This window comes from Sebastes fasciatus, chromosome 24 (genome assembly GCF_043250625.1).
Source record: "Sebastes fasciatus isolate fSebFas1 chromosome 24, fSebFas1.pri, whole genome shotgun sequence".
Classification (NCBI taxonomy): domain Eukaryota; kingdom Metazoa; phylum Chordata; class Actinopteri; order Perciformes; family Sebastidae; genus Sebastes; species Sebastes fasciatus.
The window spans coordinates 6,419,143-6,445,570 of NC_133818.1; the positions used below are offsets into that span (position 1 = coordinate 6,419,143).

At 43.1% G+C, this 26,428-nt stretch overlaps 2 protein-coding genes across 5 annotated transcripts; one reads left to right on the top strand and one right to left on the bottom strand.

Annotated features, from left to right (window-relative positions):
- The first annotated feature begins 11,663 nt into the window (after positions 1–11,663).
- Positions 11,664–24,493, top strand: c24h8orf74 (chromosome 24 C8orf74 homolog). Of its 3 annotated transcripts, none has more exons than XM_074627853.1 (6): positions 11,664–11,766; positions 19,414–19,597; positions 19,697–19,920; positions 19,989–20,144; positions 20,225–20,486; positions 22,851–24,493. In XM_074627853.1, the coding sequence occupies exons 1-5, from the start codon at positions 11,683–11,685 to the stop codon at positions 20,465–20,467; spliced, it is 891 nt and encodes a 296-aa protein (XP_074483954.1). In that variant the 5' UTR covers positions 11,664–11,682; the 3' UTR covers positions 20,468–20,486; positions 22,851–24,493. The 3 variants fall into 3 exon arrangements, with proteins under 3 accessions (XP_074483954.1, XP_074483953.1, XP_074483955.1); XM_074627852.1 differs by having other exon boundaries at positions 22,914–24,493; XM_074627854.1 differs by lacking the exons at positions 11,664–11,766; positions 22,851–24,493 and adding an exon at positions 18,581–18,700 and having other exon boundaries at positions 20,225–20,540.
- Positions 21,027–24,365, bottom strand: LOC141763281 (L-threonine 3-dehydrogenase, mitochondrial-like). 2 transcript variants are annotated; one of them, XM_074627850.1, is made up of 9 exons: positions 24,113–24,260; positions 23,934–23,976; positions 23,648–23,718; positions 23,353–23,502; positions 23,083–23,255; positions 22,896–22,986; positions 22,645–22,737; positions 22,331–22,507; positions 21,027–22,243 (listed from the first exon to the last, which is right to left on the bottom strand). In XM_074627850.1, exons 1-9 carry the CDS (start codon positions 24,258–24,260, stop codon positions 22,104–22,106), a joined length of 1,086 nt encoding a protein of 361 aa, XP_074483951.1. In that variant the 3' UTR covers positions 21,027–22,103. The 2 variants fall into 2 exon arrangements, with proteins under 2 accessions (XP_074483951.1, XP_074483952.1); XM_074627851.1 differs by lacking the exon at positions 21,027–22,243 and having other exon boundaries at positions 22,368–22,507; positions 22,653–22,737; positions 24,113–24,365.
- Positions 24,494–26,428: the final 1,935 nt, after the last annotated feature.

Consider the following 26,428-nt stretch of genomic DNA (forward strand, 5'->3'; position numbering starts at 1 on the left):
AATTATGTAAAAGAAGTCTATAATAGATACTGGGATTATGTTTGATGCTTCATTGACATGTTCACCCTGTGTGACAGTTTTCTGCAGGTAGAGGCTCTACCATGCCGGTCCATGTGATGTAAGCCAACCTCAATCCCTCTGTGGCTCAACACACACACACACACACAGGTACTGGATTAGCGTGACGTGAGTGTATCTTGAGAGCGGCTGAGCAGCTTTGGGAACCTTTGGAGCAGAGCCAAATGCAGTATAGGGAAGAGCACAGAGCAAAGGAAGGTAAAGCGCACATTAGATCTGGATCAGAAAGCATTATTCTCGGTGTTTATACAACACAAGGACGGCATCTGCACTCAGTGAACTCAGTGAATTCACATGTAGCGCTCCAGTTTAGAAAAACATGAGAATCTTCCTGTGCATTTATTTTATTTATATGAAGATTATTACATTAGTTTGCTCTAGGTACATGATGTTCACTTGGTGATGTCACAGACTGATGGATGGCCAAATAGACCAATAACAGCATAGGCACACACACACACACACACACACACCCTCTTGGTACCACAAACAGGAGGACTTTTTATCAATCTAAGCAATAAGAAATAGATGTTTCGCCTCGTTCACACACAGAATATCTCCGTTCTAAAAGTACAAGTTGAGCCCAGCTCACTCGGCTTGGGGTTAAACGAGAGAAAATACTCCTTAGGGGTCTTAAAAAGTATGTTTTCCAGCATTTTAAACACCAGTTTCGATCCATTCCAGCCTCTTAAACAGGCTCTGATTCTGCTGGAGAGAGAGAGAGGACGTCAGGAAACAAAAGACAGCCACTTCCTCGTAATCTCCCCCCCTCTGTTCCTGTCGATCTACCTTCATATAACCATGGATACAGTAAGGCATCAGTAACACGCTTCACGGCTGGTTATGCAAACCCCACCTGAATCTAAAGCATGTAACACACACCTAAGGAATTCTTTTTTTATAAGCAGCAGAGAAGGGTTTACGTCAATCTGAAAACCAGATGTTCATGTAAATGATCACAGTAATTGGACTAGATAAATATAATGAGGTACGGTCGCTAAAGTTTACACAATAACATGTTTAAAGGGGAAAACACATGATATTCAAACAATACAATAAAGCTACTAAAATACAGTTTGTGATTTAGAATAATAAAAAATTTAACAGGCAATTAACGTCTAACATGTCTCCGAGGTATATTAATGGCTATATGATTGGATAAATCATTAAACCTGTGATCCACTGAACACACAACTTGAGTTCACATAACACACCCATGGGTGCCAAAAATGTATTTTTTTTGTTTTTAAAAAATATTATTCATACACACTGAATATAGAAATAGACATATATCCCTTCGTACATACATTTAACATAAAAAATATATATAATTCGTATAATTAAATAGGATAAGGTGGTGGTCTCAAGTGTCGAGATTCTACACCGGATCTGGAGTGATAAAGTGCTTCAAGTGTTTTTTGGTTGCAGTGTTTTTTAATCTACTACCCGTGTAGTCACTGAGGGTTTATGGGAGTCTGTGACGAGTTAAAGGTCCTCCACGTTGACGTCACTCTCTTTGGGTTTGCGGCATTTCACCCTTCCTGGCGAGCGGCTCCTCCTCTGGCCCACACCGCCACCATTAGCCATTTTGGGCACTTCTATGGAGTTTAAAGTTTTAGCGGGTGACTCCGTGTCGACGTCCTCTAAAGAGCCGGGCTGGCTCTCCACAGAGGTCTTGGTGAACTGACGGAGGAGGGCATCATCGTCCGTTTTGTTCACCTTTTCTTCCTCAGGCTTGAAATCTTCAACAACATCAACACCCTCTATCTCCTCCTCGTCTCCTGCGGCTCCCTCGCGTCCTGATTCGTCGGGGCTGGTGTCGCTTGGCCGTTTGCCGTCGGTGTCTGAGTCTTCGGCGTCGGCCTCCTCTCCCTCGGTCCCAGTCACCCCCTGAGTCAAACAAGATAACAGTAAATTATCTCTGAGCAGTTTTAATGACTAAATTGGGCTGCTAAGTGTCAGTAATTACAGCTAGTCACAGTAATAGTTGGTATTAACATTAGTGTCAGTTAATGAGTTCAGAGAGGCTAAAGTAAGAAAGGTTTTTACAGAACAGTTTGCGGCTGACGATAACAGCAGACGTCCATCAGATGAAGCGTCGTGTTGCTGCCGAACAAAACAGATTTGTTCAATCTGTCTAATTGGATAGCCAGATTATCTTTTCCCACAGGCTTAGAATTAGTGGCGAGGCTACAGTAGGTCAGATTCCTCTTTAAGGTGCGGTAGATGTTCAGGCACTCGGTGGTGTTTTAAAATAGGTGGCGGTGCTCAAATTGGTGGTATTCATAACCAGAAAGTCAGCTCAGGAGTTCAGGTGTGCAGGAACGGTCACAAAATAGTTGTTGCATCCGTTAGCAGACCATGCAGCCATTAAACATCCTGATTAAAAATACTTAGTCTTAGTCATAGTCATGTAAAAGAAGGAAAACAAATGTCATTACATTTAATTTAGTCTATAAGTTGTTGGAAATTGGTTCCTGGTTGGTTAATATAAAAATATAAAATGTTTGATATCCACATAAAATAAGAATAATATGACCACAACTGTGTTATATTATCAATCAATCATTATCTGTCTATACACCAGATGCAAATGCTTCACAAATGTCACTTTTATCTGCTTAAAACTACATTATAATATGTTTTATTAAGTTTATATATTACTTTTACTACTTTCTTTATAGCAGACCGTTGCTATGACTAACAGGCCGTTGCTATGGATGCAGTTCCGATATCTGACTATTTTTTTTAGCCCAAGCAAAAAAATATTTTGTTAAATCAATAAAATAATTTCAAAAGGTCATTTGATTCATCTTACCTGTGCTGAGGCTTTTTCCTCCTCTGATGCCGCCCCTCCCTGCTCTTCACTCTCTCCTCCCGTTTCGCCTTCAACCCCGTCATCTTCATCCTCGGCCTCTGCCGAGGTGCTGACGTTTCCCTCCGCCATTTCCTCCACCGGCGTGGACTCTTCTTCATTTTTTTCAGCACCGTCATCCTCCGTTTCCCCAGATGCTTCTTCTTCTCCGCTCTCCCTGCCTGTCGCTTCTTCTTCTTCTTCTTCTTCCTTGAATTCACACACCTCACACTCTTCCTCCTCTGCCTCCACTTCTTCCTCACCCTCGCCATTTTCAGTGGTCTCTCCTTCACCTGCTTTTACCTCTTTTACTGTCTCCTTGTCACTCTCCTCCTCCTCCTCCTCCCCTGTTCCCGTCTCCTCCTCTTCCTCCCCTGTTCTCTCTCCATCATCTCCTGTCTCATCCTCACCTGTGTTGTCGCTAGTTTCCTCAGCATCCTCTCCTGCTGTTTCCTCATCGCCCTCTTCATTTCTAGCACACTGGCACTCTGCCTCTTCCTCTTCCTCCCCATTTTCTGATGTGTCCTCTTCCCCAGCTTCCTCACCACCTGTTTCTCCCTCTTCCTGCTCTTCATCACCTGCACTACTTTCCTCCTTGTCAGCCTCTACCTCCTCCACTTCTCCAACCTCATCACCATCTTCTTCTTTTCCTATATCCTCATCTTCCTCTGGGATTGTCTCCTCTAAAACAACATCAGCTTTGATATCCTCTTTAGTTTCCTCCTCCTCCTCCTCCTCCTCTTCCTCCTCCTCCTCCTCCTCCTCCTCCTCCTCCTCCTCATCCTCATGCACTACCTCTAAACTCCTCGCCTCATCGTCTGCGACCTCGCTTTCACTTTCCGTCTCCGCAGGTTGTGTCACCGGTGAAGGTGATGGCACCGGCGCAGGCGATGGCGCAGGTGATGGCGCAGGCGATGGGCTTTTCTTCAGCTGCAAAATCTTAAGGAGGTCGAACTCCATCATCACTGGTGCTTCGGATGCTGCTGGGTTCACTTTGAGAGGCCGGGCGGCCATTTTCTTGAGGACACAAGCATCGCAGGGGCAGTACTCGTCGTCACTTCGCTGGTCGCTGAACTCGCCCGTCAACTCTCCATCGCTCAGGACCTCGGCAGTTTTCACTGACTGGATCTTCATGACCTGAAAAATAAATCAAACATGATCTTTCTGCCTTTCAAGCAGCAGTATCTTGATGCAAAGAGAATTTGGTGGAATTACCTTCAATATTCGACGCCTCTTCTCCGTCATGGTGGACTCCCTGGAGAGGTTCGATCTTTGCGGCGGCCGGGGCAACCTCCCCCCTCTGCCGGCGCGACCCTGAATCTTCCGCACCTCGCGCTCGATGCTGCTCTCGATGCGTTTGCTCACCTCGTCCTTCAGCTCGCAGATCATGGTGTCCAGGATGACGCTGTCGTCCAGGTCCCAACGAACTTTGAACTCCGCCATGGCGCTAATGTAGTGGTTCATGAACTGTTTCTCCAGCTTCTTCAGAAGGTGCAGGACCCACACCGGATCAGGGTCTTGGGATTGTCTTTTTGACAAAGGTGCTCGCAGGACAGTCGGGGGCGTTCCTGAGCTGGAGTCCTCCAGCGTATCTTCGTTATCGGTGGGGGATTTGGAGCTGTCGTTAGGAGAGCTCTCGGTGGCCTTTGGGCTGTCCAGACTTGGAGGGATTGTACTTTGCTCTTCACTCTGTGCCGGTTCCTCTGCTCCATCTGTCTCCTCTGGTTCCTTGTGTCCTGCCTCTGCATTTCCTTCCTCCTCCTCTCCTACAACCTTCTCCGCTCCCTCATCCTCATGTAAAGAGGTCTCTTTTGTTTTGTTTTGCGTCTTTTCATCTCCACCTTGATTTTCGTTCTCCTTCCCTGATCCGCCAGAGCCACTGCTCATACCCACCCCAGATGAGGACCTCGGTGGACTCACTTGCTCTTTGCCAACGTCCTTGGTCTCCTTGGCCTCAATGTTCCTGGGTTCGGTGTGCCAGAGAGACTGAAGGATGGTCATAATGTCCTCATACCGCCGGTCCTTCTGTTGGTCAAGACTCACTGCAGGCTCAATGAGCTGGAGCTGGGTCAAACAGTCCAAGAGCCCCCTGGCTGATGTGCTCAGTCTACGACCATAAACTGGAGACACCTACAGAAGACGGCAGAGAATTAAGATTACATTACATACATAAATTAAACTTGCATTCATACAATCCATTCTATATCATCGTAAATTCATGCAGTATTATGTTAAGTGCCTTAGGCTTGGGCAGGCTTACCTCAGGCATGCTCTGACATCGACTCAGAGAAGAGCTCAGAAGAACTTTCATCACTGCAGTTGAAGAATGCAAGCTCCTGGGCAGAGAGTCGACGCTCAACATCATAGCTTTGGGGCGAGCCCCCACTGCATCGCCTGGAGCTGGATCTGGACTCTGCTCCACTTCTGCTGCATCACATTCAGCATCCTCCTCTTTCTCTTTTTCCTCTTCAGCCTCAACTTTTTCCTCCTCAGGACCTTCCTCCTCCTTTGCTACCTCCTCTTCAGGTTTCTCTTCCACCACCTGCTCCTCCTCATTTGTCTCATCGCCAAGTGCCAGCATGCTGCTGTTAGCGGGAATGCTCCGCAGCCAGTCACTGACGACCTCGTTGGGGGAAGCGTTGGGCAGACAGGCAGGCGACAGTTCCAGCTCCTCCTGATCCGTCTGGTTCCTCTGACACTTTTTACTCCTAGACTTGTCGCTGGTTTTACTGCCCTTCGACTGTCGGCTGTGTGACCGTGCGGCAGCCATGGTTTCCTTCAGCAAATCAGCAGCGGACAGAGAGTGAGACAGAATGCTCTCACTATGTGTCTCCGCTTTGCTGCGTGGTCTGGGGCTGTGTAGAGGACAGGGGCTTGCAGATTTGATTTCTTTCTTTTGAGAATTGGACGTTTTGACACTGCCACTGGATTTGGCCTTGACCGACTCAGGCCTGAGACAACAAGGACTCTTGGAGTGGACACTAGCCTGCTCATTGTCTGCGGTATCTTCTTTCCCTTTGACCTCACTAGCTGGTCTACTGATGGCCTGGTTATCAGCGTCATTATCTCCTGAATCTCCAGCTACATCAGCATTGTTAGCGCTGGCACTTGCAGGGGATTTGCTCCGAACTTTAGCACTTGCTGATGACATTGCAGATGAGGTCCTGTTGTCGGGGGCGTCCGTATCGCCAGCTTTAGTCGTTGAAACAGACTTCACACTTCCTGTTTCAAGGTCATTTCCTGCTTTGGTTGGGCTGGCACTAGTGCGTTGCGCTTTAGGCTTACTGTCAAGCATTTGAGCTGCTGCTTTGACACTACGGTTACAAGAAGACTTGTGAGACCTGCTGCTTTTGGTTGAAAATGCACTGGCTCCTCTCTCTGTTGTTTGCTCTCCGCTTTCTTCACCTTTCATCTTACTCCCTCCTGGTGTTTCAATAGTAGGGATATTGACTGCTGGATGTTTGTTTGTGCTTTTACTAACGTGCGACATGATGGAACCCGTTCCCTCCCTTTCTTCCTTCGTAGCGGACCGCTGTGCGCTTTCAGGGACATGGGGAGTTGCTGTCTTCCCTTTGCCCTTTCTCTCAGTGTTTGTGTGACAAGAAACACTGGACTTGCCACTGTCCGAGTCCGCTGTGTCTTGGTCCTCTGGCAACCCAAGAGAGACCGACCCCCATGAGTTTTGACTCAGCAGTTGCTCGGTGCCTCCTGATTCTCTCCTCAGTCTTTTGGTTGAGGACGACCGGATGCTGGCAGCACGCTCCGAAGCCTCCTCATTCTTCAGCTCCTCATTATCTTCCCTTTTCTCCTCATCCTTTGCTGAAGCTGCTCCACAGCGACATTTGGATTTGCCAGATTTTGCAGAGATTATGGATCGAACTGACAAGGCACTGGGCCCTCTTGTCTCTCCAACAGTGGGGCCAGGCAACAACTGTTGCACGGGGGGTTGAGGATTGCTGGGTGAGCGGGTCCGTGCTCTCCTAGGTGAGAGCATTTGGCCATGAGATTTACTTCTTCGTCCATCATCTTCCACGACATTTTCATCTGTTGTTTCAATAACAGCAATATCAGCTGATGCAGCGCTCTGTGCTCTCTCTGTTGTCTCATTTCCTTCCTCGTCAACCGCCTCTGGTGTTTTAATGGTGACAATATTTGGTGTGAGATTCTTGCCAGACTTGTGAGAAGTACGGGACCTCCCTGAAGATTTTGATTTCACAGACATGACACTGGCCACCCGCTCTTGACTTTCACTTTGCTCCTCCTCTCCGTTTGTCTCAATAGAAGGAATATCGGCTCCATTTGGATTTGGAGATGCTGTGGTTCGGTTTGACTTCTGGGACTTGGAGGACTTTGCAGAGGTGTGCGATTTCCCCGACATGGCGCTGGGGGTTCTGTCTTCCTCTGTCTTTGCCAGGTCTTTGGCTGGAGAAGCCACTCTTGAACTTGTGTCGCAATTTGTGTGGTGAGACTTTGCAGAAGACGCCGATTTAGCAGATATTGCACTTTCAGGCCTCTGCTGTTCATCTTCTACCATCTCATTTGCGTTCTCCTTGGAGCTTGGAGATGCCGCGATTTCATTACCATTACAGTTAGACTTGCATGACTTTGAAGACTTAACAGACACGTTAGATTTGACCGATCTGCCAGACACTTGACTCGCTGCCCTTTCTTCTCCATCTTCTCCAGTTCCTGACCTGGGAGAAAGCGGCCTTTCCGAAGCTTTGGTGGACTTATGGGATTTATTCGACTTGGCAGAAAGATTGGATTTGGCTGACATGGCAGTCGCTGCTCGCTCTTCTGCCTCAGTTCCTTCTTCCTGTCCGGTTGCTTCGAGGTCATCAGCTTTCATAGCGCCTGGAGATACTGCTCCCACACAGTGACTGCAAGTTGACCTGTGAGATGTGCCAGACTTTGCTGACACATTAGATTTAGTGGATTTAGTGGATTTAGCTGATTTAGCGGACAGGACACTATCAGGTCTTTCTGCCTTGCCAGAAAGGGCACTGGGAGTCCTTTTGTGTGCGTCATCCTCCTCCACAGCTGTATTGTCAGTTGGGGAGGCAACCGTAGTTGTGATCTTGACTGAAGCACTTTTTGCAGAAGATGCACCAGATTTGACTGACAAGGAGCTCCGTGCTCTCTCTACAGTGTCTTCTCCCTCTGCCTGCTCTATTGTCTTTATGTCAGGAGCCTCAGCTGTTCCGCTGCAGTTGGACTTGTGAGACTTGTTTGGCTTGGCAGACTTGTTGGACTGAGCCGACACGGCACTGGGGCTCCTCTCCTCCTCTTTTTCTGCTGCACCACAAGTGCTGCCTTCACAGCCAGACTTGTGTGATCTATTGGACCTGTGACTTGTGGCCGAGGTGGCACTAGGAGCCCTTTCTTCCTCTTTTCCCGATGGGTCAGAATTGGACGTACTGGACATGGCACCAGACGCTCTGCCATCCAGAATGTTTGATGTTGCAGAGCAGCGCCCATCATTGGTGAGGTTGGTCTTGTTGGATTGCGTTGACACAGCTGAACCTTCGGAGTCGTTGTCATCGCTGCCGTTATTTGCATTCTCATGGCTGGAGAGAGGTGTGGAAGGCTTCGGAGAGGCTCGTTGGGAAGGATGGGACCTCTGTGATGCTCTACTATTGGAATTAGAGTTGACTCCACCTTTGCAGCCGCCACACTTAGTACATACGCTGGATGCCCTTGACTGTAGAGAAACTCCTGTGTGACCAGACAAGCCACTACCAACCCTCTTTATCTCATCATCTTCATCATTGTTGCTATGACAGCATTGTGAGGCGCTGGGTGGCAGGTCATCATCCGGGTCCTCTTTCAATGACTGAAGGACATGTGAGGAGCAACTGACAGTAGACAGCGGATGCTCCCCCTCTTCCTCCATTATAAGCTCATCCTCTGCTGACTTCCTGCTAAGTGGTTGTAGGTTGCTATCAATGGCAACTACCTCACTGCGGCTGCAGCATCGGTTCACCCTGCACACCTCGACATGCATATCTTCATCCTGCTCCACATCTACCTGCTCCATCACAAACATCTCCTCCTGGAGCATTTGGCTCTGCTCTGAACCTCCGCCGCAGTTTGAGACTCGCGCTTGACAGCGCACCACCCTCCTGGAATTACACGATGAGGAAGAGCTAGAAGAGTGTGTATGTCTCCTCATAGTGTGGGTGTGGATGGATTTATGTGGGGGAGGGACAGGAGTCTTTTTGTGGATGTGTGCTGGGTTTTCCCACAAGTCGTACTGCTGTTCTGGTGTCTGGTAGCAGCAGGGGCAGCAGTTCCTCTCCAAAACACTCTCTGGTTCGAAGGCTGGGGAATCAGGGTCAGAGCAGCTCTCTGATTGGCCCTGCTGCAGGTAATGGGGCTGAGCCTGGCTCAGGGGGCTACATCCATTAGTCAGAGATTGGGATTTTTTAACTTGTGTAGACCACTGGAGGGTCTCCTCATTGTGTAGGCGAAAACGCACCCTCATCTCCACTGAGAGGCTGCCGTCTTTATTGACCAAGACACGCTTTTCAATGTCGTCGTTCGTAATAGCCGGTCTGGCCTGGGAGTGGGCGCTGACACCGTTGCCGTATGACTTCTCTGAAGACAAGGAGAAACGGGCGGAGCGGTTTGAAGAATCTGAACGAGGGTGGATGATGCTTTTTTTGGTTTTCAAACCAAAGTTAACTGAACGGAGAGAGAGAAAAGAAAATATAAATGCAACCAGAATTTCAAATTTTCTACTACTACTGTTGTTGAAATTGAGGTTTGTGTTTCGGGTAAAACAGCTTACCATTTTTCTTGCTTTCATGCCCTTCACTGTACTCGCTTGCTCTGGACTGAGCCCCATGAGGTGGGGATCTCGCTCCTTGAGTAGCAGGAGATCGGGCCCCATTTCCAGGAGTCCTGGGGCCAAGACCAGGGGACCTGCTGCTCAGACCGGGCAGTTTTTCCTCCGAGCTTTTCCTGATAAAGTTTACCAGCACTGTGCTGAAGGCTTCCCGGCCGACACACACCAACACACCTGGACAAGTCATGAGGCTTTGCACGCTGTCAATCTGGAAACAAATTCACAGTGTCAGTTTCTACTACAAAGGGTGTCATCTGCATACAAAACACACTCTAAATCATTCAAAAACAAGCCACTTCTTACCCTGCGTCCTTCAGCCGTGTAGAGTTTGCGGACATGAAACTGCATCACCTCGGACACCTCATCAAGAAAGGCCCTCAGGCTCCTGGTCGACCTCCTGCTCAGCACCACGCTCCTCCTCATGCCCGGCTCGTTGTTCTTCACCAGCAGGATCCGTCGCTGCCTGTAAGAGAAATGGCCGGGCGGCGTTGTGGACGAACACTCGGGCCGCTGGGGCCTCCGGCTATGATGGTACCAGATGTTGGGACGTTTGCTGGCCAGCTCCATGTTGACCGGCTTGGCCTGGCGCTGGTCAGAGCAGAGGTAGCAGCCGCCGTCCTGGAGCTGCTCCAGTTGTTTGATGGCGTGGGTGCCACGGGGCGTGGTCACAGTCCTCACGCCAAATGGCAGGGGCACCTGTAAGTGGACACACATATGCATAAATGGTACAAATCTGTATCTATTGTGTTTCCAGATCAAATGTCATTCAGCCTGTGAAAATTTAAGGAGGTGGAGCTAATACTGTTGCCAAGTTGAAAAGAAGTTCATCTACGCAGTCGGCTTCAAAAGAAATCCCTACATCACAGCTCTGATACCTGTCCAACTAACCTTTTGGGAAAGGTCGTCCAGCAGGGCGTCGAAGCATTTGAAGCTGCGCTTGTGGATGGCCATCCTTACGCCACCGAACTGGCTGTCACCGCTTTTGTAGAAGGTGATCCGCTTGGCCGGGGCGGCTGTGGTTACATGGGCGGAGCGTAGGCTGGAGGGGGGATGCGGAGGGAGGGGCGAGCCATGTTTAGACGGAGGGCAGGGGTCCCACATCTCTGCCTGGACCGAATGCATGCTGCAATCTCACACACACCTGAGGGATACACACAAATGTGCAACACTTTATTATCTGTTCACACACTTTCTAACCTTACATGATCACAACTCCTAATCAGGACGGCGGATTCAGGACAGGAGATCCACTAACAGGACTACTTGGCATATAAGGGTGTTACATCTGTCATTTGGCTAACGCAGGGGAAGCATTTTGTACTAAGCTGCCAGGTGAATGGTTACCTGACAAACCCTTCCTGCATTTAATAACCTAAAACTCGCCAGATTCCCTAAAGATTCCCAACGATTGTCATTCTCCCAACATCATGTGGGACAAAACACTGATGGATTGGCTTCAATTTTCAACAGAAAAAAAGTCACATGATGCAATATCACATGCAGCTACATGCACATGTATGTACAGTACATGTTAAGGACAGGGCTTCTCCTCAGCCTGCTATATTTAGTGGAGCGGCCCAGCACACATCTAGAAATCCTATTTGGAGTCCTGCTTCTGAACAGCTTGCGTAATGTACAGTACATAATTCCTACTGTACTGTTTCACTTTGTTTTATGTTATTTACAGACAGAGGGATACCATTTTTTAAAAGTGAACACCATCTAAATTAATAATTCCAATATGTAGAAGAAGTGGAGGTTGCGAACCGGAAACAAAACAAGTCTTCTTGGCCATCTAACCATCTACTGTATGAGAGAGAAATGCAGAGAGGTCTTCAGGAATTTGTTTTAATTGGACAAGTTTTAATTGTTCTTTCTTGTCAGCTAGAATTGGCCATGTTTCATGTTGTCCCGAGACGATGAAGACAAGCATTCACACGTTATGGGAATATCCTGGAAGACGCTGACAGCGGGAACAGTCAGTCATGTGAGTTAAATGTTCGCTACGTCAGAATTCATTCGGCAAAGGTGTTTCCATAACACATTAAGCGCATCAACTCTTTTTCGACAAAGGCAAACACCACCTCAGGTGAGCGTTTTTCAAAGTTTTATCGACTTTTGCCGTTTCCATACAGCTTTTCTAATGCGATACTTCAAAATGGGCATACAAATATGTGAATGGAAACACAGCTAATGAATGGAGTCTGATTTTCTGGACCCACAGAATGTTTTGTTGTCTTTTATATACCTATATGAGCTTTATTCTATTGTAGTGTAGTTATGAAACAGAAAATGTTCCCATATACTCATTCCTCTGGGTGCTCTCAGTGTCATCTACAACATCTCTCCCCATTCATTGTCAATGGAGAAGTTCTACACTACACTTTTTACTTAATGACATCACAAATTTGAGTTTTAGCACTCTAGTTTTTGGATTTGGTAGAGAATTGTCCATGTTTCCTAATATTGTTGGTCTGTCTTAGTCCATAGGAATAACATGTATGAATTTTGAAAATGGGCGTACTAGTTCCCCTTTAACTTTTCTATTTAGTTTAGATGGGTTAGATTATAAGAGGTGTAGCCAGAATCAGTACAGGAGGCTATAGCTCAGAGTAACACCTCGCTTAATGTTAATCATGACTGTTACATATGTTAACCTATGGCAAAAGGTGAATGTTATACCAGCAGGCTTAGCCGGCTTTTTAAGTCCCATGAGGCCAAACCACTGCTATTAGCTGTCAACGTGACGCTCTGCTTCTTAATCCCTCCTCAGCTCTGTATCTCTTAACAACTTTATACCTAAAATATCACCGTTTTTAAATGAGCCGATCAAATCATTACAAAAGACCAACGAAACGGTGACGAAGGAGAATATAATTGCATCACAGGTTAAGAACTCGGCTTTCAATTATTTTCCCTGCTAAGGCCTACCTGAAAACATTTATACTAGGGCTGTCAAAGTTAACGCGGTATTAACGCGTTAACGCAAATTCGTTTTAACGCCATTAACCTGCGATTTTCTCTAATGAAGATACTGGCATCATATGATACAAGAAAACCTAAAGAATCCATTGATACCAACCATGTCATACTAGCTTGTCATGAAGAAGGTTTAGGCAAAATTTTGGCGACGAAACACTGTCCTGGTCATTTTCAAAGGGCTCCCTTGACCTCTGACCTCCAGATATGTGAATGTAAATGGGTTCTATGGGTACCCACGAGTCTCCCCTTTACAGACATGCCCACTTTATGATAATCACATGCAGTTCGGGGCAAGTCATAGTCAAATCTAGTCATAGCCCTAATATTTACATTTCATAGATTACTTACTAAATTAAAGTATTATTAGCCCAGCTTAAATTCTCCTTCTTCATACTTGAGAGACAATAAATGACACAAAACACCATTGTATAGCATATTGATAAGACATAACATATGCACTAGCCCTTTGAGCACAATAGCAACAAGTTTTTATGAAAAAAGCAATGCAGTATCAACTGTAGAACCATTTTTAGCACATTATATCGCCATATATTACTTCAACACTAAGCCATTATCATTATATGGCACCTACAAACCCATTAATTTACTTTAAAGTCAACTAAATAACCATTTTTACCAATATTCCCCAATTTAAGACTATTTAAATCCCAACTTCTACCACTAATTTGACCACTTAATGACTATCTATTGGGTTCACTACTCACATATTCAGGAAACATGGTCCAAAGAGATGAGATAAAGCTGTCGGTGAAGGGTCTGACCGGTCGATCCCGACCAGGAGTTAGCACTAAGTGTTTGAATATGTCTATATATGCGTGTGGCGGCTATCTCCGCAGCTTGAGTCAGCAGAGTCCCCGGTTCCACAGCTCTCTGGTCAAAATGGCAGTCAGTAATCAGGTGCACGGCGAGGGGAGGGGTCGGATGGAGAGAGGAGAAGACAGGAGGAGGAGGAGGAGAGGCTAAGGATAGAATGAAAAGCCTGCTTAAGAACCTGTGTGTGTGCGGGTGAAGGAGGGGTGTTGCTATGGTGAGGCCAAGGCAAGTGATGTTCTTATGCAAGGCCTGCATTGACCCGGAGAGGAGGCACATGCTATTTTGCAATTTTGCAATTGATTGGTTTTTTTTTAAGTTATCGCCAAGTGGATGGGAGAGCAGAAAGTCTAGGTGGCCTCTAGTGGTCTGTTTGTACAGTTGTGTGTGTGTGTCTGTGTGTGTGTGTGAGTGTCAAAGGTTTTATTTTGAAATCACAGACCTTGGGTTCTCAGCACATATTGCTACCTCTGTCTCTAAATTGTCTCTTTTTATGTCTCTCTCACACACATGGCTGTAGTGGGATTGTGATTACAGACAATCTGTCTGACAGCAGGGGGGCCTCCTGTGTAGAAACCACTGAAAACACCAACTGCTCCTTTTGAACTGTGTCGAGGAAAACTGCTTATTATTGTTATTGGAGGAGTGGTGGGAAATCAATGATGAACAAATCACGACCAGCTGGTCATCACAACCAGGCGAAACACCATTATTATGAGTCATTTCGAATAGATTTTTACTAAGGCTGTCAATCGATTCAATCGGGAGTAATCGCACATGTTTTATCTGTTCAAAATGTACCTTAAAGGGAGATTTGTCAAGTATTTAATACTCTTATCAACATGGGAGTGGGAAAATATGCTGCTTTACGCAAATGTTTGTATATATTTATTATTGGAAATCAATTAACGACCAAAACAATGACAAAAATTGTCCAGAAACCCTCACAGGTACTGCATTTAGCATAAAACAATATGCTTAAATCATAACAAACTGCAGCCCAACAGGCAACAACCGCTGTCAGTGTGTCAGTGTGCTGACTTGACTATGACTTGCCCCAAACTGCATGTGATTATCATAAAGTGGGCATGTCTGTAAAGGGGAGACTCGTGGGTACCCATAGAACCCATTTACATTCACAGATCTGGAGGTCAGAGGTCAAGGGACCCCTTTGGAAATGACCATGGCAGTTTTTCCTCGCCAATATTAGGCGTAAATTTGGAGCGTTATTTAACCTCCTTCACGACAAGCTAGTATGACATGATTGGTACCGATGGATTCATTAGGTTTTTCTAGTTTCATAGCATGTCATATTTGATATTAAAGGAACAGTGTGTAGCATTTCGGGGGATCTATTAGCAGAAATGGAATCTGATATTCATAACTATGTTTTCATTAGCTTAGAATGAGTCCTTCATATCTACATAGGGAGCTGGTCCTCTTCACAGAGTCCGCCATGTTCAGTAGCCCAGAACAGACAAACCAAAACTCTGGCTCTTGAGAGAGCGTTTTGCATTTTACGTTACCTGAAGGCCAGTGTAGCTCTCTGACACGCTTGTGAAAATGCGCTAACGTGAGCTGCAGAGCGCAAAACCGCAGTACTGCCAGCCGCCGCCTGACTTCTGTTGCTCCTAAAGTAGTGTTATGATGGTAAGGATGGTTTTGCACTCTGCGGCTAACTTTTGCGCAGTCTTGGAAAAGGAGGAGTGAGCGGAGGGGTACTTAGCTGGTTGCAATCTGCAACCACACCACTAGATGCCACCAAATCCCACACAATGTACCTTTAAAAAGTAAAAATTAACAAATCAAGTAGCCTGATTTCAAATAAGCATATAGTTAATGTGCGTTATATGTTGAAAGCTGGACTATGCACGAATTTTAAGGGGAAAAAAATGTGCTCTTGTTTGGTTTAGATCCTGCAAAATTGAATTCTGGTGTCTCCCAAGGTTTTTTTCTCTCTAACTTTTAAATATTATTTTAAAAGCATCAAATGAAGGATTATTTTACAGGATTATTGCCATGAAAGTCCTTCGAAAGTTTAAATTCAATCAGAGTGATGTCTCCTGCTGCTGTTCAGAGACGCCGTGCTGCAACATTAACTAAAAAAACGCTTTAAAATCAAGTTTTAAAACGACAACAAAAGAAAAATGATCTCACAAATCAATCTACAGCATTGTATTATTCCCATTTACAGGATATATTGCATGATTCAGATTTATATAACTCCTCTTTTCTCATTTCATCAATCTGTATCTGCTTCACAGCGTTAATGAGAGACAGAGAAAGAGGAGGTGGGCCTCAGAGGATTCTGGGTAGACAGGAAGTCAGGGATGAGTAGGTTCCTGCGCTGACAAGGAGCGAGGCGTCAAAGTGAAGCATCAGGCAGCTGGTAAACTGTTGGTGCTAATGAGTATTCCTTTGTGGATAAATCAAGCAGATAGATCATCACTTCCTATTGTTGTTCACTTTTATTCTCCTTTAAAGTGAAGTTCAGTCAGCAGGACAAAGGAGGAGAGATTATGTGATGATGTGTGGCCTACTTTAGGAGGTCCTCTCACTCCTTTCATCCAATAAGCAAGAGGGTGTGACTCACCTCATCCTCACAACTTGATCAACAAAAACACACTATGCATGCATGTATAGGCTATTAATATAAGGTAAAATCCTCCAAAACACACATCAAATAACACCATACATAAATGCACCCACTGCAGATCTAGAGGAGGTTAAAGGTGCATGTTTTTTTTTAGTTTGAGGGAAAATAAAGAGATAAAATCGTACCTTTATGGACGCATAAAGACAGCAATGATGGAAAATCTATATAAATATCTATATATAGATCCAGAAAATAACCCCATACATAAATGCACCCACTGCAGATCTAAAGGAGGTTAAAGGTGCATGCTTTTTTTTTGGAGTTTGAGGGGAAAATAAAGAGAAGAATCTTACCTTTATGGATGGCAGCAATGATGGTAAATCTATATAAAGATCTATATATAGATCCAGAAAAAATCATTTAGATGTGAGATATTGAAGTCATGTGGAGACACCTGCAGCAGACAGTGGACAGCTCCGTCGTTCATCCTCAGTATGAGGCGCATGTTGCAAACACGTTCACCAGTCACCAGTTTACAAACCGGAAGTGCACCCATTTAGACTTTCAAAATAATTCATTTGCATGCATTTTAGTTTGTAACAGAAATATTATAGCATGATGTTTACAAACTGCCCCAAAATTTAGAAATAACTTCCCTAATCATTAACACCATCCTAAAGTCTTATAGAGGCTAGTTATATAAAGGCTGAATACTGAGACATTAACATAATAATTTTAGATGTTTTTTATTTGTTATATATTTTAGGGATTTAAAATAATTTACAAAATCAATTAAACCTTATGAAGGTTTGGTTAATATATAAATATAGTATTTGCCCATAGGCCTTATAATATTAATAATAATAATAATAAAAAAAATAATAATAATATAATTAGATTAAACATCTTGCCCATAACCTTTTGTTTTATTGTTACTATCAATGCATATACATAATTCCTTAAAAAAAATCTTAGTTATATAGAGCAACTGTCATTCAAAATAAAAGGCTAAATAGGCTACTGAGACATGAACATAATAATTTTAAATGTTAGTTTGTTATTATTTGTTATAAAGGGATTTAAATATTTTACAAAATCAATCATTGAAGGTTTGGTGCCACCTTTAATATGTAAATATTGTATTTGCCAATAGGCCCTATTATAATTAGATTAATCAACTTTCTAGATGAGCAATGTAAAAATAGTAAAAAAAAATTAATGAGAGCATTGCCCTAACCTTTTTTGTCTTATTCTTACTGCAATACATATATAACTCCTTAATATATATTTTTTAAATTAAATTAAATTAAATGTATTTTACTTATTTTTATTACGAAGGATGGAATTGGGTGGGTTTTAATATAATTATTATTTATTTACTTCTTTATTATTATTATTATTATTATTATTATTTGTACTTATTTATATTTACTTATTTTTTAAAACAATATTTTATTGTTTATTGTTTATAATTCTTTATTAATGTCTTCACACTGCATGCTTTTTATTTTTAATATGAATACAAATTACATTCACCTATCTAATGTGATTAATATACTATAATTTGCAAAACAAACAAAACAAATTAAAAATGGTCATATATGCTTCAGTTAATACAACTTTTATTTTTAAATACACGACCGGAAATGGTATATTATTGATATGGCCAACTTGATGTTAAAACTAAATCTGTTATCTTTACATTATAAAGCCCAGTCTTCTTCTCGATTTATCTAAGAACCATAGGAGGAGGAGAAGAGTAGAGGAGCAGCAGAAGAAGAGAGGACGAGTAGGGGAGAGAGGAAGAGGAGGAGTGGGATTCATGATAAAGAGGATTAGCCATCTGTAGTCTCGGACTGATTCATGACAGACCAGTTACTGGCTCCTCTGAAACAACAGGTGTCACCTTAAACTAAGAATATGTGATTAAGATTCAAGATTCAAGAGTTTTATTTGCCATTTGCACCTAAGTACATTGGAATTCTGAGCAGTTTACACAAAGTCAGCTTTAAGAAAAGAAAAAAGGTAGAAAAGGCACAAGGTAATTACAGTACAAAATAAGTAGTATAAATAAACTAAACTACCCTCTGCATAGGAACGATACCCCCAGAATACAAATATACAGTATATATGCTCCATGACCATGTTAAAAGAACTTGTAGCGCTCATAAAAATATAAAAAAATAAATAATAATTAATATATATATATATTTTTATAAAAATTTTTGTCTAATGAGTTAGTTAAATTAGAAATCAAACTATTAATTAACTTTTATATTCAGTATTTATGTCAGAAACATCAAAGTAAAAGCTTCTATTCTTGCTACAAAGAATCTAAACCGAACATTCCATCAACTGCAACATTCCATCACGTCGTACGTGGGTCACTACGTCATCGCGTTAACAGCGCCGCCCTTATGTCTGTGTTCGTCTCCCATGGCAACCAAGTACACTTTAGTAGAGGATGGATTCCCTTACAGAGAGAGAAATAGCACAGATAGTGAGACAAAAGGTAGGCTAGCATTAAATTAACACTTTTATCAATGAAAAGAGAATGTGGTGTTTTTATGGTGCCTTCAAATGCTGTCAGGAATAATTGACAACACATGCAAAACAGGAAGTAACTGTCTGGAAGAGTTAATGCTAGCTATAACTCATTGAAAGGCACAGGCTGTTGCTAATTATTTGCAGCTTGTAGTCTCTTATTGGCCCTTAAAACTGTCGAATGAAGCTACATAATGGTTTCCTGAGATTTTACTGATTTACAGTTTTCCATTGTGAAGTTCTGAAAACAAAGCACCAGTCAGATCCAGTAAGTACATTTACTCAAATACTGTACTTGGGTACAATTTTTGAGGCATTTGTACTTGAATATTTGCATTTCATGCAAATTTACCTCTCTTCCGCTACATTTCTAAATAAAATATGATACTCCACTATATTTATTTGACTTTGCAGATGAATATACAAAACAATAGAATGGCCTTATGTACAGTAACCTGATGCATTGTTATCAACTACAGAACTGTATAAAGTAAGATAAACTGTAATGATCACACAGGAAGTGTCCAGATAAGTAACCTTAAAAAGCTAGAACACTATATACAAAATCAAGCATGAAAAAACAAAAGTAAAATGTACTAAATACTATCTAAACCAAACCTAAATAGTAACTGTATTGATGCACTTGTATCAGCTAAAATTGTGTTCTTGTGTCTGTGATAGAGAGAGACTGGTGTGCAGAGGCTCAGCTGTCACTTCTCATGGCCGGAGTTCTGTGATGAGCGGCGGTGCTTCCACCAGGAGTTTGTGTACGACGTCACCATGTTTGCCGCCACCTGTGGCTTCGCCTGGCCTGACGTGATCCGGGCAGCTGCAGTCGCCAGAGGCGTCTTCCCACAGCTGGACGGTCAGAGCCTTCTCCATTTTTTATCGGCTATGGTTCTTTGGTTTCTAATTATATACCATATACATGTATATACTGTATTATATGTCTCCTATCCGTTAGGTCTCGACGTACCCAAACTACTGTCCTTACTGAGAGACGCGCTGTCTGAGAGTTTGCCAAACCTCACCTCTGTCCACCGACATGAGTTCACCCAGTTCCTCACAGACACCTGCGTCACCCGACAAAGGCTTCTCCAGGCGGCTGTGGGTGGAGCTGCCAACATGTCCATCGCTCAGTTACACTTGGAGGTGCAGCTGCCGCCCACGCCCTCTCCTCTGACACAGGTAATGAAGTAACCACTGACAACACCATTACAATTAACATATATCTGATCAGTGTTCATGTGCTGCAGGGCATGGATCTGCACAAGTGGGAGCAGCAGCGTCATCAAGCCGAGCTCGCCTCAATGTTGCGACAGAAGGAGGAGCAGCTGCGGAGTCTCCGAGAGGGGTCAAGGGTCACTCTGGAGGAGCTGGATGTTCCTGAGGGTGAGCAGCTGGACAAAGAGGTAAGACTTACAAAACAATTGAAAGCATTTTGGAAAATCTTTCATGCCCTGAGATGCATTTTGTCTGCCGTTCTGTGAAGGGCGTTTTGGCGGTGGTTCGTGCAGCAGTGAGGGCCACAGAAGGCCAGATGTTGGCGAGTCTGAACCAAGAGGCCTCCCTGCTCAGTGACATCCTGCAGCTCAGACTGCAGCTGGGAGCATCGGCCACCAGAGGGCTCCACAGTGCTGTTCTTCCCAACACAAATCACATCGGCTCACAACCAGACGACCAGCAAAGGCGAAGAAGCGCACGGCGAACCAGCAAAAAGAAAAACCAGGACTGAGGGAGTCTGGAAGTGCAGGGTGAGGACAGGAGCTCAGCAAGTAAAGCTAATTAGACTGCATTTAATCTCACAACGTTCAACTCTCTTGCTTGTGGATGTTTTTTGTCGTACTTCTTGCCATTCCATTTGTGGGCTACTGTGCTGGACAGTTAAAGAGGACCTATCATCCTGGTTTTCAGGTTCATACTTGTATTTTAGGTTTCTACTAGAACATGTTTACATGCTTTAATGTTCAAAAAGGTTTTATTTTTCTCATACTTTCACCCTCTGACGTGCCAAACTAGCCGCTAGGCAGGTATTATGCAAATGTGTTACTTGGTGACATCACCACGGTACGGAAGAGAAGGCGGGACTTCAAGCGAGGCGTTTCAGGCTTTGCAACTTAACAGACCTTTTACATACACAAAACTATATAACACACTAAAGGAAAGGGAAAAAGCACAAAAGAATAATAGGTCCTCTTTAAAAACATTCATTTACAGGTTAATTGTCAAATACAATGAGAATAGACTCATTGTACTAGACTTGTGACTGGTTACAAAGGAAACGTCGTAGGAGCTGGTTTCATTCAAGTATTTATTTTTTAAAAAGTCTGAACATTCTTTTGATTTGACAGAAAAAGCTGCAAATAATAGCATTATAAATAACATCAATATTAAAAAACACAAACAATTGAAACTCTAATGCTTACTCCCTTCATCCTACAGTACAGCTGCAAACCTAAAGAGCTGATTCAACATTCATAAATATTCAGCACCAGCTTCTAAACAGAACAATACAAATCATTTAAATAGAAATAACACAAATATTAAAAGCACCTAGTGCAAAGTAGCTTTCAAAAACTATTCGTCTTGAACTCAAACTCTTGTTTTAAGGCCTACAGCCCTGCTAGGCGGCTACAGTCCAAGCACCTGTAAACTATCCTACAGCCCCTCTAGCTGGGGTCACCTGTTTCTATAGTAACAGCACCCGAGGTAAAGCCTTCACTGTTTATTACAGTACGTATTGGAGACCATTTGGAGTGCAGCTCTTAGTCAAAGCCAACTGGTTTTCAGGGTAGCATGAGGAGTGCCCCCCTAAGGCAGCAAGCGTTTAGCTGCTACAGATGCATAAACAGGAAGTCATCTGCATACTTAACATGACATAAATACACACAGTACATTCAGAGAGAGAACTCTCTTTAAAGTTCAGTAACTAAGTGAGAATATCCCAGCATGCTCTTGCATCAGATTAAGCAAAAACTGGATGGATGGAGATGGACGGATGATGGGTGATATGATATTGAGAGGTCTGGAATGTTTTTATGCCTCTGATATGAAGGTTCATGTCTTAGTTTCAATGTCAAATTGGTAGTAGTTGTTTGAATGGTCTAAATCTTAATCATTTTATATTTGTCATAAATTAGGATCTTAAGATTTTTTGTCAAGACAACTTTTTAAAGCGTAATAGTGAAGGCTAAAAATTATCTTTGGGCGCTTTCACAAGCCGTTTGGTTAGTCCAAATCAGAGTGAAATTTATACTTTTGGTTTGTTTTCTATTTAGTCTTCGATTAAAACTGACCAAATGTTGGCTTGTGAAAGCACCCCTATATCTTCAGTGTCAAATAAAGCTTTGCATGGAGTTGCTACAAAAGGCTCAGTAGGCTTGTGCGAGCTGGTTGCCCGTATTGATGTGAGTCAGCATGGTCTGCACCAACTCTGAGAGGTCGTACTCGTGCTTCCAGCCCCATTCCCGCCTTGCCGCGTTGTCCTCTAACGCCATTGGCCAGCCGTCCGCTGTAAAGAGACAGAAGAGTAACTTGAGTTGTAATGGTATCAAGCCGAAACTCTCCTGTTGTTGTGACTATAGAGTTGCAATCTCACCGATAGCCTGCCGGACTGGATCCACATTGTAGGTGACCTTGAGGTCAGGCAGGAGTTTCTGTATCTCCAGGATGAGGTCGTGCGGTGTAAAGCTCATAGCGGTGATGTTGTAGGTGCGGCTGAGCAGCGTGTCGGCCGGAGCCTCCAGGAACTCTAGCGTAGCCCTGAGACAATCATCTGGACAGGAGGAGGTAAAGACAAAGGGAGGGCAAAGTAAAAAGATGAAGGACAGAGAAGAGGATTGCAGTACGAATATCACTTGGAAAGTTAAAATGTTGACGGGGAAAAAAAACAACTATTCTACCACAAATTACCGATGTACATCATAGGAAGCCGCGTGTCGCTGCGCAAGTTGCACTCAAAACAACCAGTTTTCACAGCGGCGTGGAAGATCTGGACAGCATAGTCTGGGAAAAACAGATCAAGATTAAGACCAACAAGACTTGAATACTATGCAGCAGTAAATATCGTCAAAGTGAGACAAAACCTAATGTGTGTTTTTCTCCAATGCCTTATTTAGATGAAACAGTTACACCTTAAAGAGTTCCTCCTCAGACCTGCTCACCTGTGGTTCCTCCTCCAGGCTGGGAGTCAGCTGAGATGATGCCCGGATACCTGAGACAGCGGAAATCCAGCCCGTACCTGTGGTGGTAGTACTGACAAGGAGAGGGACGCAAAAGCTTCAAAAACACCGGGCTTTACAGGAATTTGTGGTAAAACACAATCTGGATATCCGTGTCAGTGCGTCTCACCTCACCCATCAGCTCCGCGTGGACCTTGGAGACGCCGTAGATGGTGCGTGGCCTCTGCACGCACAGCTCAGGGGTGGGGTCCCTGGGCGAGGACGGACCGAAGGCACCGATGGTGCTGGGGACAAACACACGCAGACCATGTTCGGTTGCTATGTCTAATATGTTATGGAGACCTACGAAGAGAGAGAGGCTGCACATAAGTGATGCTGAATCTGTGTTAGTGTCTTATTTTAGTAGTTTCACAGTAATATTGTAAGTATGTGCATGTACCCGTGATGTTGACCTCTTTGGCCAGCGCGACGTTGTTCTCTCCCACGGCGGACAGCACAGCCGAGTAGTGAACCAGCCAGCTGATGTTGTTGTTCACCACGATTTCCCTGAGGTTCTTATAGTCCAGGATGTCTGAGAAGATGAATGGACCTGCAGAGGACACAAAAAGTTACAACAGTGTCTGAACTCATCTGTGGAAACTTTTTACCCCAAGAGACTAGTTTTAGGTACGTATGTTTTATATTTGCTTAGCCCAAATGAGTTCCCATTGAGTAGGTTATACAAAAATACACACCGTTATGGTAGACATGGTTGGGCGGTTTCCTAATGTCAGACAGGATCACGTTGTTCTTTCCAAATCGTCTCCTGAGGGTGAAATATCAACACGGTCAGTTCTAGCCTGGGAACTGAAATCATAGGTGACAAATAACTGACTCTGAGACATTGAAATTTGATTAATTGTACAGCCCGACACTGGACATTTTGATTTCTTCCTGTTGCAGTGCCATCATCTGGAACAATTTGCTATTGAACTCAAACACAAAACAATAGATAGATAAACAATTGAAATAGGAGGTTACCGCAGCAACTTGGCGAGCCCCACCCCTAGCTGTCCAAGCCCTCCTATAATGATAAAAAGAAAAGGGAAAATGTGTTACCATAGACAGGTGTCATTGTGACTGTGTTTCACTTGATATATACAGTATATATAGACAACAAAAAATATATAATAGTGACACAAACAAGTGCAAAAACCAACCCGTGATAAGGATTTTGGGGTGATCAGTATCAGTGCCGGATGAGGATGAGCTGATGCCACGAACTGCTGAGATCAGTCGCTCAACACTGCACCGGGGACTGCTCCCAGCATGCTTCACTGCACCCCTCAGCAACTGCATCACCAGCATCGTACACCTCCTGTAAACAAAAAACATGCAATAACAGCAAGAATGAAGTACTTCACACGCACTTGTGTTGTCATGGGTCGTGTAGGTCGCTGGGCTTAAAGGCATGAGAGTGTAATTCTAGTTGATACCCTGATATACAGAACAGTGTGTACTTAGAGGCAGAGGTTTAAAGGCACATGTTGTGTATTTATTAAGTTGGAACAATCAAAATAAAGACACTATACGTGAATCAAGTCTTGCCTAATCCAGGCACCGACCTCAGATTAGCTTCTTGCAACCTGCTGCTGCTGCTGACTTGGTCTAAATATAGACTACTTCATATATATGCAAGACCACCCTTAATCTTATGGGGGGAGTCAGATTAATCTTAAGCAACAACCTTGACCTGTGCAATTACAAAATAATGCAGTCTAACAAGTTAAATTAAAAATACATAAAAATAAATACATGGAAATTAAACAGGAGTAAATGAGGCTATATTATTGGATTGCATTACAGTGGACCCTTATTTGCATAATGGAGCAGAAATGCATGGAGAAATGTAAAAATAACAAATGTATGAATAAATGTATAAAGAAAAGAATACAGAGATAAATAAGTTTGGGGAAATAAATAGAGGGTGAAATTCTAAGGGAAAATCATGCATAAATAAATGCAAAAATAAATGAACACATTTTATATAATACTACTAGTATTAGTACTAGTAACTTTGCAGTGTGAATCTTTATACAACCAATATACTTTGGGAAAATCATGCATAAATAAACTACTTCATATATATTCCAGACCACCTTTAATCTTATGGGGGGAGTCAGATTAATCTTAAGCAACAACCTTGACCTGTACAATTACAAAATAATGCAATCTTACAAGTTAGTAGCCCCAAAATTCATATTACATTTGTGTAAAGTAGAATTTTAACGTTAACACCAGTGTCTTATTAGGAATTAGGGTTTTATAACTGCGTAGCTTCATGCAAGAATAAATAGGGAACCAACTCAAAAAGCTGGTATTGCAGGTGTAACGTTATTTCCTGTTGTACAATATATATGCCGAATTGAAGACAGTACCCAAATTGTTATTTAAAATGTGTTATGTGATGTTTTATTATTAATATTACATGTTTAAACACGAGAAAATATAAATTGCTGTTTTTTTACATGGAGTTCGGCGTGACCTTCTCGCCCTCAAACAGCACCTGCTCGACGTTAGATAACAGTAACGCTACCTTAGCTTAGCATCTAACTAACCTTCGGTCATGAACTTGAGCTTGTATGGTGTATCTATGCGAGCTAAAACATAGCCGAATTGGACGTAAACAGTTCCAGAGCTGGCTACATAAATTGTATAGAAAAATAACATGTATCTCTTACTTTAATGTAGATTTGAAAAGTGAGAAGACGACTCGTAACTCCTTCAGTCAGCCTCTGTTTGTGATGAAACGCGTGGCTATGGGAGGAGGTTTGCTGCGCTCTGATTGGCTGTCAGCTCAGGAGGCGCGGCTTCCTGTTATAACTTTCAAAATAAAACCCTTGTTTACAAAAGTGATAACCTACTTCCTGCACTAAATTGAATCATAAAATGCACTGCAAATTGTTCTGCAAAAAAAAACAAACACTACTTACTTAAAATGCTTAGTTTTTGTTGGAACTACCACCTTAGTTGTTGAAAGATGTTTAAAATATTTTGCTCAATTCAAAAATATCCACCACAAACTTCAGTATAAAAATTGCCATACAGTTGAATCAATAACCCTCTGTGCTGACAATTTTTTTTTTTATTACAGGGCCATTGACACTGCGGGACAGATAATAATACACACAGTGAACTTTCATAGACTAAGCTACTGGAGTTACCCTGCACTACACTCATTTTTAACCGTCTCTTCTGCACTATATTCACTTTTTTTAATAGTCCTATATCACTGCTGTTACCCTGCATTATATTCAGGTTTAACAGTTTTCTTCATCTCCTTGTATTTTTATACCTGGTATATTTTTTTGTACTTTGTACTTTGCCCCCTCATTTGCATAATGAGGCAGAAATGCATAAAGAAATGTGTAAAGAATGAATACAGAAATAAATAAATTTGTGGAAATAAACAATAAATAAATAAATGCATAAATACATAAATAAATTCATACATTTAAAAATAATATATATATATA

What these genes read in the sequence shown, in the direction of transcription:
- c24h8orf74 (XM_074627853.1), top strand. Translation starts at nt 11,683, where the DNA reads ATGTTGTCCCGAGACGATGAAGACAAGCATTCACACGTTATGGGAATA. An exon ending in CAGCGGGAACAGTCAGTCAT is followed by an intron (nt 11,767 to 19,413) that starts GTGAGTTAAATG and finishes TGTCTGTGATAG; the next exon opens with AGAGAGACTGGTGTGCAGAG. An exon ending in CGTCTTCCCACAGCTGGACG is followed by an intron (nt 19,598 to 19,696) that starts GTCAGAGCCTTC and finishes CCTATCCGTTAG; the next exon opens with GTCTCGACGTACCCAAACTA.
- LOC141763281 (XM_074627850.1), bottom strand. Translation starts at nt 24,260, where the DNA reads ATGCTGGTGATGCAGTTGCTGAGGGGTGCAGTGAAGCATGCTGGGAGC. An exon ending in CAACCATGTCTACCATAACG is followed by an intron (nt 23,503 to 23,647) that starts GTGTGTATTTTT and finishes TGTCCTCTGCAG; the next exon opens with GTCCATTCATCTTCTCAGAC. An exon ending in CAAAGAGGTCAACATCACGG is followed by an intron (nt 23,256 to 23,352) that starts GTACATGCACAT and finishes CTCTCTTCGTAG; the next exon opens with GTCTCCATAACATATTAGAC.